This window comes from Condylura cristata, unplaced genomic scaffold (assembly GCF_000260355.1).
Source record: "Condylura cristata isolate star-nosed mole 26May11 unplaced genomic scaffold, ConCri1.0 scaffold00034, whole genome shotgun sequence".
Taxonomy (NCBI): domain Eukaryota; kingdom Metazoa; phylum Chordata; class Mammalia; order Eulipotyphla; family Talpidae; genus Condylura; species Condylura cristata.
The window spans coordinates 3,349,074-3,358,978 of record NW_004567135.1 but is presented as its reverse complement, the minus strand read 5'-3'; the positions used below and the strand labels follow the sequence as shown (position 1 = coordinate 3,358,978).

At 55.4% G+C, this 9,905-nt stretch overlaps 4 protein-coding genes across 4 annotated transcripts in view; 2 read left to right on the top strand and 2 right to left on the bottom strand.

Annotated features, from left to right (window-relative positions):
* SARNP (SAP domain containing ribonucleoprotein) overlaps nt 1-710 on the bottom strand; it is a 38,708-nt gene extending 37,998 nt beyond the window's left edge. The window contains exon 1 of the mRNA XM_004692645.2: nt 626-710. Within this exon, the coding sequence (XP_004692702.1) occupies nt 626-661 (36 nt within the window). The 5' untranslated portion in view covers nt 662-710. The remainder of the gene's footprint in view (nt 1-625) is intronic.
* Nucleotides 711-949: 239 nt separating this feature from the next.
* Nucleotides 950-3,282, top strand: ORMDL2 (ORMDL sphingolipid biosynthesis regulator 2). Its single transcript, XM_004692644.2, has 4 exons — nt 950-1,073; nt 1,852-2,026; nt 2,151-2,302; nt 2,824-3,282. The coding sequence occupies exons 2-4, from the start codon at nt 1,853-1,855 to the stop codon at nt 2,957-2,959; spliced, it is 462 nt and encodes a 153-aa protein (XP_004692701.1). The 5' UTR covers nt 950-1,073; nt 1,852; the 3' UTR covers nt 2,960-3,282.
* A 97-nt stretch (nt 3,283-3,379) lies between these two features.
* DNAJC14 (DnaJ (Hsp40) homolog, subfamily C, member 14) lies at nt 3,380-9,256 on the bottom strand. Its single transcript, XM_004692643.2, has 7 exons — nt 9,168-9,256; nt 7,269-8,731; nt 5,626-5,732; nt 5,318-5,437; nt 4,839-4,999; nt 4,657-4,759; nt 3,380-4,466 (listed from the first exon to the last, which is right to left on the bottom strand). Exons 2-7 carry the CDS (start codon nt 8,673-8,675, stop codon nt 4,256-4,258), a joined length of 2,109 nt encoding a protein of 702 aa, XP_004692700.1. The 5' UTR covers nt 8,676-8,731; nt 9,168-9,256; the 3' UTR covers nt 3,380-4,255.
* Nucleotides 9,257-9,456: 200 nt separating this feature from the next.
* Nucleotides 9,457-9,905, top strand: part of LOC101628730 (transmembrane protein 198-like) — a 5,629-nt gene continuing 5,180 nt past the window's right edge. The window contains exon 1 of the mRNA XM_012732462.1: nt 9,457-9,691. The gene's annotated coding sequence lies outside the window, so the exon portion shown is untranslated. The remainder of the gene's footprint in view (nt 9,692-9,905) is intronic.

The window sequence follows — 9,905 nt, the reverse complement described above, 5'->3', positions numbered from 1 at the left end:
CCCGCGAGCGCGCAGGGACACAGCGCCCATCTGCGAGCCGGCGCCTTCAGCCTCCACAAACTCGCGGGCCCTCGGCCCCGGGCGCGTCCGGGGAGGGGGAGGCCGGCCTCGGGGGGCCTCCCCTCAGGCTCCAAAGTTCACCCCGGGGCCGCAAGCTCCCCCACTTCCAAAGAGGAGACGAAGCGTTTCGTAGGGCCAGCCTGAGGGGGACACGCAAAGGTGCCGCCGTGTGCTGGCACCCCGGGACCACAGACAGGACAGCGTCAAGCCAGGGGGGCAGAGGGGTCCGGGGTCCGGCCTGAGGCAGGGAGGAGACCACTGACGTAATGCAGCTCTGACGAGGAGCGAACCAGGTCGGAGGCACTAACACCGCCGGCGGGGAGGGTGCCGGGGGCTCGGCGACGGAGGGACCCCAGGTCCCAGGCAGAGACGCGCAGCGTGAGGACACACGGGAAAGGAAGGCAGGCGTCCTGGCGGAGGAGGCACAAAGGAAAGGAGCCAGGGTGGGGGCCGGAAAACGAAGTGGAAAGGCCTGCACAGAGGACCCGGAAGAGCGGGCGCCGGCCACCCGGGAGAACCCAGGCCCCAGGAAAGTCCAGCTCGGCCCTTCCCCCCGGCGCGGTACCTTCAGCTTATGGAGCTCCACCGTCTCCGTCGCCATCTTGCTGCCCCTCCACTCCGCCAGGCCCCCGCCCGCTGCCTCCGCCCCCGGGAGCTCCCGCCGAGGCGCCGACCACCGCGGCTGGCCAATCACTGTCACGCTTACTGCCACCTCGTACTATCCCCTCTCCCCATTGGCTAGCAGCTGGCTCGCTGGCTTTCTCCTGCCGGCGGCTGTCCCCGCCTCTCTCCGAGGTGGTACCGGGTGAAGGCGGGCTTCGTAGCTCCGGAACGACGGAAGTGGCGACCAATTGCGCGACCCCCTCGGAGGACGCCAGCCAATGGAGGGCGGCAGCGCTGCTTGACGGCCAGCCAATAGAGAGGCCGCGACAGGCCGGGCGGCTGCGTCCCGGAGGCCGCAGCTGTGGAGCGAGCGCAGATTCGCCAGCCTGACAGGCGCCCGGAGCTGGCAGGTAGGGGTGCGGGAGGCTGGCACGGGGTGCCGCGGGCAACTGGGGAGAGGCGGAAGAGGGGACTCGGCGGCGAATGGAGTCCCGGGGGGAGGGGGGCGGCGCTGACAGGAATCCTGAGGGAAGCGACGAACGACCGGAGGCGGCTGGGAGGGGCGCGGGGCAGTTGAGGCCGCGGGGGCGGAGGGTGGGCGGGCGCCGGCGGGGCTCTGGCCGCGGCTGGAAAAGCTCAGGGCCAGCCGGCTGCCCGAGCCAGGGCTCGCGAGACGCCGAGCTGGGGCCCCCCTCCTGGCCCGACCCAGAGCCTGGGCAAGTTCTCGCGGCGCCCGGTGTCTGACGGGCGGAATTGGGGTGCGGGTTGCCTGCATGCTGCGGCCTGGGAGGCGGGACAAGCCCGGACACGGTGGAGATCCCGAGTGGTCTCGGCGCCCCCGCTTGCTGTTGGTTCTGCCCAGGACCCGCTTCTGGGTGCGAGCGCCGCGCGACCCCTCAGCCTCCCCAGAAAGGCAGTTGAGGCGCCGGCTCCGTGGAGGAGGTGCCCGGGCGGGGCTGCTTCCTTCACGTGCGCGGCGGGGGCGCTGGGGGCGCGGCGAAGGGCACTGGGGTCTGCAGCTGGGGAACGTCGTCTTTGCGAGCCTCCAGTTTTTCCATTGTGCTGAGGAAGTTTCCACTCCCCAGAGTTGGGGAGATCTGGGCCATCCGGGACACCATTTGGGGGAACAGACTCCAAGGGATGTTGAGGAAATTGAGTTGGATTCCTGCCTGATCCCCACTGTGGTAGGATGAATGTGGGGGTGGCACACAGCGAAGTGAACCCCAACACCCGAGTGATGAACAGCCGGGGCATCTGGCTGGCCTACCTCGTCCTGGTGGGACTGCTGCATGTGGTTCTGCTCAGCATCCCCTTCCTCAGCATTCCTGTGGTCTGGACGCTGACCAACGTCATCCATAACCTGGTGAGCACCAAGGGCGCCCCACACCCCCCAGGCCTTGGCCAGCCAGGCCAGCTGAGTCCCCCTGTTGGGATCTCTGCACCGGTCTTGGGCTGAGCCGAGCCCACCCGTCATCTCCCTCCCCCAGGCCACCTATGTCTTCCTGCACACGGTGAAGGGCACACCCTTTGAGACCCCTGACCAAGGCAAGGCTCGACTGCTGACACACTGGGAGCAGATGGACTATGGGCTCCAATTTACTTCTTCCCGAAAATTCCTCAGCATCTCTCCTATTGTACTGTGAGTCCAAGGGGAGATGCTCCCGAAGCCAGGGACCAAGCCAGGTACAAAGGTCCACAGGGAAACCTTCAAAAAGCAGACCACCCCCATAGGCACCCTGAAGGCACGATGTTGTGCTAGGTGTGAATCTAGGGAGGCGAATAAAAAGGGGAAGCTGGTAACCGAGCATTCCTTGCTGTCTCCTTGGTCTCACACGGAGAGCTGCCGTGAATTTGCAAAAAGGGACGTGGGGAGTGGAAGCAAAGCGCAGTCTGATAGACAGGCTGAAACTGCCTCAGCAGTCATTTGCCACATCAGCAACAATTAAAAGACACACAGACTTAGACATCTCAGTTAAAGGTGCTCTCTGATTACATCCCCAGCCCCAGAGTAAATGTGGTTGACACGGGGGAGGACTTCCAGATATCCTGGGGCTACATGCAATAAACTGCTCCTTTAAAACGGAAGAGAAAGTCACCAGAAAGGCATGGACACGGGACAGGGAAGGCTGCCTTCACTCAGCTCACTTCTTCTCTCCCCAGCTACCTCCTGGCCAGCTTCTACACCAAGTATGACGCTGCTCACTTCTTCATCAACACAGCCTCGCTGCTCAGTGTACTGCTGCCCAAGCTGCCCCAGTTCCACGGGGTTCGTCTCTTTGGCATCAACAAGTACTGAGGGCAGGGCCTGGGGATGACGCTGGAACAAAGGGCTGTCACATCCTGTCTTCTGTATCTTAAAAGCCTAAGGACTAAACAACCTTCCCCAGGCTTCAGGGAAGAGAACAGACTGGAAAGTGGGGTTCTCTTGGCCCAGCCCTGCTGAAAACAGGTTTCGTGGAATCAGGAGAGGCAGATGTCAGGGCCAGATCTCCTCAACAGCAGGAAGCCACATGTGGGCAGCTTACTCAGTGAGAAGTTTTGCCATATCTTCTGCCCCCACCACCTCCCAGCTCTGTGTCGCTGTGCATTTTCCTTACAATAAAGATAATTTTTTTCAAATGTGGCTACAATTTGATCGTCAGGAGCAGCTGGAAAATGTTTGCATAAAGGTGGGGCAGACAAATGGAATACAACTTACTGTACGCTTTCCGGTGGCATGTCTTACCCCTCCCTCTCCCTCAGTCAGTAGGGGTGCCCTTCACTTGCAGTCTACACTTGGAGGGGAAGGATTCTCAACTAAGACAAAGGGCTTAAGCTATATGGGCAAAGAAGAGAGGGAAGGTACAGATTGCCAGCTGTGTATTTATAGAAAGATAATCCCCTGGCGTTAAATAGATATGTACATACAAATATGAACAAACTTAAAAAAATACAAACCCTTGGATCATAAGGGGGCTGCCTGGAACCCCTTTATCTTCCCCCTCACCCAAGGGCAGAGGGCTTTTTAAAAATTATTAGTTTGGCCATCCCTGCAGCAACAAGCATAAGTTGGGTGATTACCCACAAAGTGAAAGTCAGAGGAAAAACTCAGAGTCCCCACTCTCTGAACTCTATATATCTCCAATCATTAGGGCTACATGCTTTCTTCTCTCGACTAGTATACCGGGGTAAAGGAAGAGGTACCCTCCTGGAATGGATCAAGAAATAAGATAGACTTGTAATTTATAGGGGGGGCGGGGCGGGAGTGTCATCTTCTCTAGAAGCAAAAGACAAGACAGAGGCATATAGACCCCAGGGGAAAATACAGCTCCCACACACTGGGAGACACTGTCCAGCCCAGGTCCAGGCCCTAGCTCCTTTGCTCTAGCCATAGCCTACGTCTTTGGTATTATCAGAAGACAAGATTCAGTTACTGGGTAGCAGTGGAGAGGGGAGTGGTTTCCAGACTTCCTGTAAGTACTGAATGAATAATTTGCGTTTATAAGTTTCCCTTTTTTAAATATTTAAAAATAAACAAGTCAAACTCCATCCTGTGCTGTACACAGCCCTTTTGACTCCCTGACAGTGATTTGAGGAAAGAAGAGAAGGGTTATCAACGTTGGAAGGGCCTCCTCACTTTCTTCCGCCTCTTCGGTTTGGCTTCTCCCTTGGGAACTGTACTGTTGGGCTTGGAGGCTGCAGTGGCCCCAGGGCCAGGCTGAGGAGCTGCAAAGAAGTTCCCATTGGACATCTGGCCTGGGGGTACTTGAAAGATTCTGCTCAAAAAATCCTGAAGGTCAGCAGGAGGGGCATCTGGGGTGGCTCTGAGGAGAAAACAAAAAAGAATGAAGTGATAGAGTCATGATGACCAGTGTTACCTATGTGTACCTAAGTTAAAGATAAACTGAGTCAGTTCTCACTTCTTAAAGGGTGAGTCATCCACTTGTCCTAAATCTGTCATCTGGAACATATGCAGAAATAGAGTGGCTTGATTATTGCTGAAATACCACCTACCTCTGCCGCCTACTGGCGCCTGGGATCCGAGAACCAAAGGAGATGTGATAGGGGACTCTGTGGGTATCTGGGGAGATTCCCACACGTTGGCATCCAGCCCACTCTGCAAGTAAGAGAAGTAATTAGCCAAAGTGTCCATCTTGAGCACCTATGACCCCGTGTTTCAGAGGACGGAGGTGTACCTGTGATGTCATACACCTTTCCATCCATCAGTGCAAAGTAGGTGATCTTGAGGCCCAACATGCTTGACTCTGCCCAAAAGTCTCCTTCCTCTGCAGGATGCAGCCTATTGCACTCAGCACAGTATCTGGCACTTTTAGGTTCCCGGTCCATTTCAAACCTCCTGCAACCCAGCAGAAGAATGGTCCCTTAGTAATCTGTCAAGCTGAGCCTACCTAGGGCAACACTTTCATCATTACAAGTTGACTGAAGCACCTAAAATTATCACTACTCAGTTCCTACATTTACCTGGGCACACCCTGTCTTCAAACCTCCTACCTTACAATTAAAATACCTCATTTCTTCTTTCTACTAATGCAAGCCCTCAATCTCGTGACAATAAAACAAAAGTAGAAACCTCGGTTGTTGTACTTCCCATTGTGTCCCACCACTGCCAAGTCCTCAGCCAGTCAGCCTGTGCTGCTCCCCACCTCTCCCATACCTGTGCTTCCCCTGGCACCGGCTGCACATCATGGTATTCATTGCTTCTTTGAGGTCATCCTGCAACTTGGACAGAAACTCATTCACAGACCGGCTCAGTTCATTCTCTGCCATTCGTTTCCTGAGAGAAGAGAAACCTTTTAAGTCAGAGGGTATTGACTGAGGGACAAAGGCCCCCTCGTCAGCGTCAGCACAGAAGACAAGCAACCCCTTCTCTCTACCTCAGAGGGCTCCGCCCACAAATCCAGGGACATTGCCAGTGAAGATTATTTGTTCACTTCACCTGATAATTTCTCATTTCCAACTTACATCTCATATTCCTTCCGCCTTTCAGGGTTACTGACAATGTCCCAAGCGGCCCGCAAAACCTTGAAGGCCTCCTCAGCCCGGGGGTGATGGTTTTTGTCAGGATGAACCTACCAAGATAGAGATTTCAACAGAAATTATTTCAATGGTCTTCTCTTCTTGGGTCAAAATAACTTATCAAAGAGTTCTTTTTCCTCAAAGAGTCTATACGGTTTATCGACAGACATATGGGATCTGCTGCTTATTGACAGGTGGGATGTTTTATCTACGATGGGTCACTGGGAATCTTTCACGAGGATACACGTGCATGTATCGTGCAGAATCTGGCACCAGGATGACCACTGTACTAGTCTTAGCACAGAAAAGTTCACATCTCAGGACACCCCTCAGTCGGGCAGGGAAGGTTAGTCACTCTTCCTGGCATACATGTACGAAGCCCTCTCACTGAAGTTTCATTTCAGTCATAAAGTAATAATTACAAACATGTTAACATCCTCAGAGTCACTCCTTTCTAAGCAGAAAATTCTCCCACCTACATCAAACTTTGTATAATAGTTTACCTTTCTGTCCCAGAAATGAAATAGGAATTGGGATCCTCTCAGGCTTTTCATCCACTTTTCAGTGTTTTTCCAAGACAAATAATATCCTCTCCCTACAGCTTCCTGATTGTCACTCCCAAAAAATAGAGATAAACCGAGTCTCATGACTGATGCCAAATAAGCAGAATGCTGTTAAATCTACCACGTTCCCAAAGCTTGTTGTCTTGGTCACTCTGGGACCAAGTAAGGGCAATGAGTGAGTCAGGGGACTCTGGCCTAAACCAGGGGAGAACTTGAGAGAACAGGGCGGGGCACTGAGGACTGAGGGCTTCATCCCCCTCTACCAGAGAATAAGTTGAAAATGAAAATTTTCCTCAGACAGATATTTCCCAAAAGGGGGTATCTGTTCCAAACATGAAGGTGAAAAAAGAACTGTACGATTAGTAGCAGCTTGAGTGTAAGTTGCTCCACACTCTCAAAATATTCCAATAAAGGGCATACATTTCCCACCAAACTAATTTAGTCCTTCGGTAAAAGTAACAGGCCTGGTACTTTTGGGGGCCTCACATGTTCACTGGAGACAGGTTGTCTGATAACTCTTCAGTGGCAGGCAACAATTTGCAGTCCTACCAGTCCATGCACTCACTAAAATGGGCTTCCTGTGCAATTTACATTAACACATTACTTATTCATTTCATAGTGTTACTTGTTCAGAAATAGTATTTCTGCGCTACTGCTCTACTTCCAATAGCAATTTGATTGCACGCGTAAACTAAAGCAGTTCTCTCAAGCATAGGGTGCATTTATTTCCATCAATAAAAGCAACCATTCTCATGACACACATGCAGATGTCTATATGATTTATCTTCACCTCTCCTTCACCTTCCCACTATGAACTGCTCCTCGTGAAATAATTTTTCTTCCACTTGGTCCTGGAATAATCATTCACATGCCCTTCCTGAGCCTTTCCACACTGGGCCCAGTTACCTTTCATCTTCAAGTTGGTGTTCTACTCTGCCTTCCCTGTTACTCCACTCTACCTAAAACTGGAGTAGGAAATAATACGTGGACAAACAAGGAACAGGAAATAAAAGGGAGGGTACTCACCATCACGGCCAGCTGCCTATAGGCCTTCTTCAGCTCAACATCGGATGCTGTAGAATCAACCCCCAACACCTGGAAAGGGTTTAACTCATCCTCAGGCACCCCAGCCATGGTCAAGAGTCGAGCCACTTCCTCCTCAGGCTGACAGTAGCGACCACCAGCTACAGGTGCATTCTCTTGCCGAACAGTCCTCTGCTTGACCCCAGGCAACTCCAGCCAACCCCACTGGACTATTCTTACTAGCTGCTGCCATGGCCTGCTATCTCTCAGCAGAACCAGACAACGCTGCAAGGTGGGAGAATCCAGCCAAGAGAAGAGCCAAGTGGCCTTACTCCTCCAGCCTAACCGGTCTCCCAGTCCCACGAGAAACCTCCAGGCCAACTGTAAACAGCCCAACAAGAGGGCCAGAGCCAGAAGCAGCAAAGCACCCAAGAGCCTAAGAAAACGAGTGAAAAGCCCTGCCCCACAGCAAAATCCCTGGCTCAAAATCTGGAATACCACCTGGGCCCAGCTCCCAAGTCGCCCTGCCCAGACTCCCATCCAGACTCGAAAGAGGTCCAGATCACTGCCCTTCAGCTGCCTGCATGCATAGATGAGATGGCCACAAGTTTCCACATACTCTCCCACCAATACCAGCAGTTCAATCAGCCACCAGAAGCCTGACTGTCCAAGCTGACACAGTTCTTCGGCTCCCCACAATCCCGGGCCTCTGCGTTTATCTGCCTGACCGCGTTTCCGGCCCAGCCGGTGGCGACCAGGGGACCTGGGATCTCTGCGGCCGCCCTCCCGAGCATCCTCCTTGGCTGCAAAGCGGTGCCTCTGCCTCCGGGGTGGTAGTTTTTTCCCACTGGGCATGCGTGAAAAATCACTGGGGAATTTAAGAGGTTCCTCCTCATCGTATTCCTCCTCCAGCTCTTCATCTTCCCCCAGGGCTGGAGAGGTACAATGGTGGCAAAGGTTGCTAGAAGAGCTCTCTCTTCCCTCAGAGTAAGGTCCTTCAGAGATGCCAGCGGTCCCCTGGCAGTCGCAGGCAGACGGAGTGGAAATAAAAGGCTTCCCATCCTCCTGGTGCCCAGCCCCATTCTCTCCTGGGAGTTCCTGCTCCACTCCTGATTCTTCTGAGAACGCCTCACTCTGATCAGGGTTCTCTCCCTCCTTAGGGGGTCCTGGACCCCTCGGGGGGCCATGGCTTGGATCCGACCAGTGAGCTGGGCTTGGGGGCTGTGTGTACTTAGGACTAGAGTGTTCTGTGAAGCAGCGGGTACCATTAGGAGCAGGCCTCGCTGAGTCCCTGAGTCCTGAGAATGAAAGTATTTCGGGGTCCACAGAGGGTCCTAAAGTCCTGAGAGAGGCACCCCCACCGTGGTGGGCTCCACACAACCCTCTTTCTCCGGGGTGCTTCTGGGCCATGACCCCGGGAATTCCTGAGGGTTTTAGGTCACGGCCATCATGGTGATTTCTGATGCCTGTAACAAAGGTATCAAGGTGGGGACGAGACGACCAAGAGAGGGGTTAAGAATCTCCAGGCGGGGATATAGCGAATGCACCCACCACCCGTTTTCCATCTCCTTTTGGGGGCAGTCATGACCCCAAGCAATGAGCCCACACTACACTAAGGACAACGCTGCTTCCTCCCCCACCCCAAATGCCCGTAGTTTTAAAAAATTCCCCACGAATCTACAACCCTGAATACAGGAAAGAAGGAAGTACCGCAGAGGGTACAGCCCTGGGGTCACTTTTCTGAAACAGGGCCAGACGATCGGAAAGGGGGACCGCAGGCTGCCGGAAAAGGGTGGGGCCGCGCGGCCCCCAAGGAAAACCTGGGGGCGGAGCTTGGGGTAGCTCCTGAAAGAGGTTTCCCGGGAACCCTCGGGCTGGGCTGAGAGGGCGGAGGTAACGTACGGAAGAGCGGCGGTAACTCCTCCCCCTCGAGCTGCTGGGCCTGGGGCCAGGGGGAGCTAGCAGCTCCCCCGGCCCCGCCTCCCGCTCACGCTCCGCTTCCGCCTTCCGTCCCCGCCGCGGCCGCAGACCTGCGCCTACTTCCACTTCCGGGGTCACCAGGCAAGCGACGGGAAGGAAAAGAAAAGCGGTTGGCTGAGACGCGAGCCAGTCCCACCAGCGCTGAGTCAAATCAAAGGCGGCGGCGGCGGGGCGGGGCGGCGCCGGCCCCGCCCCTTAAAGGGCCCGCGCCGCTGGCTCCGCGTGCTGGCGCCGGATCCGCGCGGGTCGCTCCGCTGGAGGCAGAGCGGGTGGCGCCGCAGTGGGGCAGCGCCTCAGTCCCTCTGGCTGCGAGCTTGGGCGCTGCCGACCGCGGGAGCTGGCCGGCCGGCGAGCCCCAGTCCTCCCCTCGTAGACAGAACCGGGGAGCGCAGAGTCACCGCCCCGACCCCTTCCCCGCCGGCGGCAGCGCGGACAGAGGCCCCTTTGTAAGCTGCAGGAGTGGAGCAGCGGGGAGGACGCCCCGCGCCCGCCCGGCCCCCGGCAAGGCGGCGAAGCCGGTGAGCCACTCGCGGGCCCACGCTCGTTCCTGTGACACTTGAACTTCTCCGCCCGACATTAATTCATTACGGCCGGAATGGAAGAATCTTCAGTGGGTGAATCTTTTTCAATCTGACTGAGGCCGTTACGTTTTATAGGTGC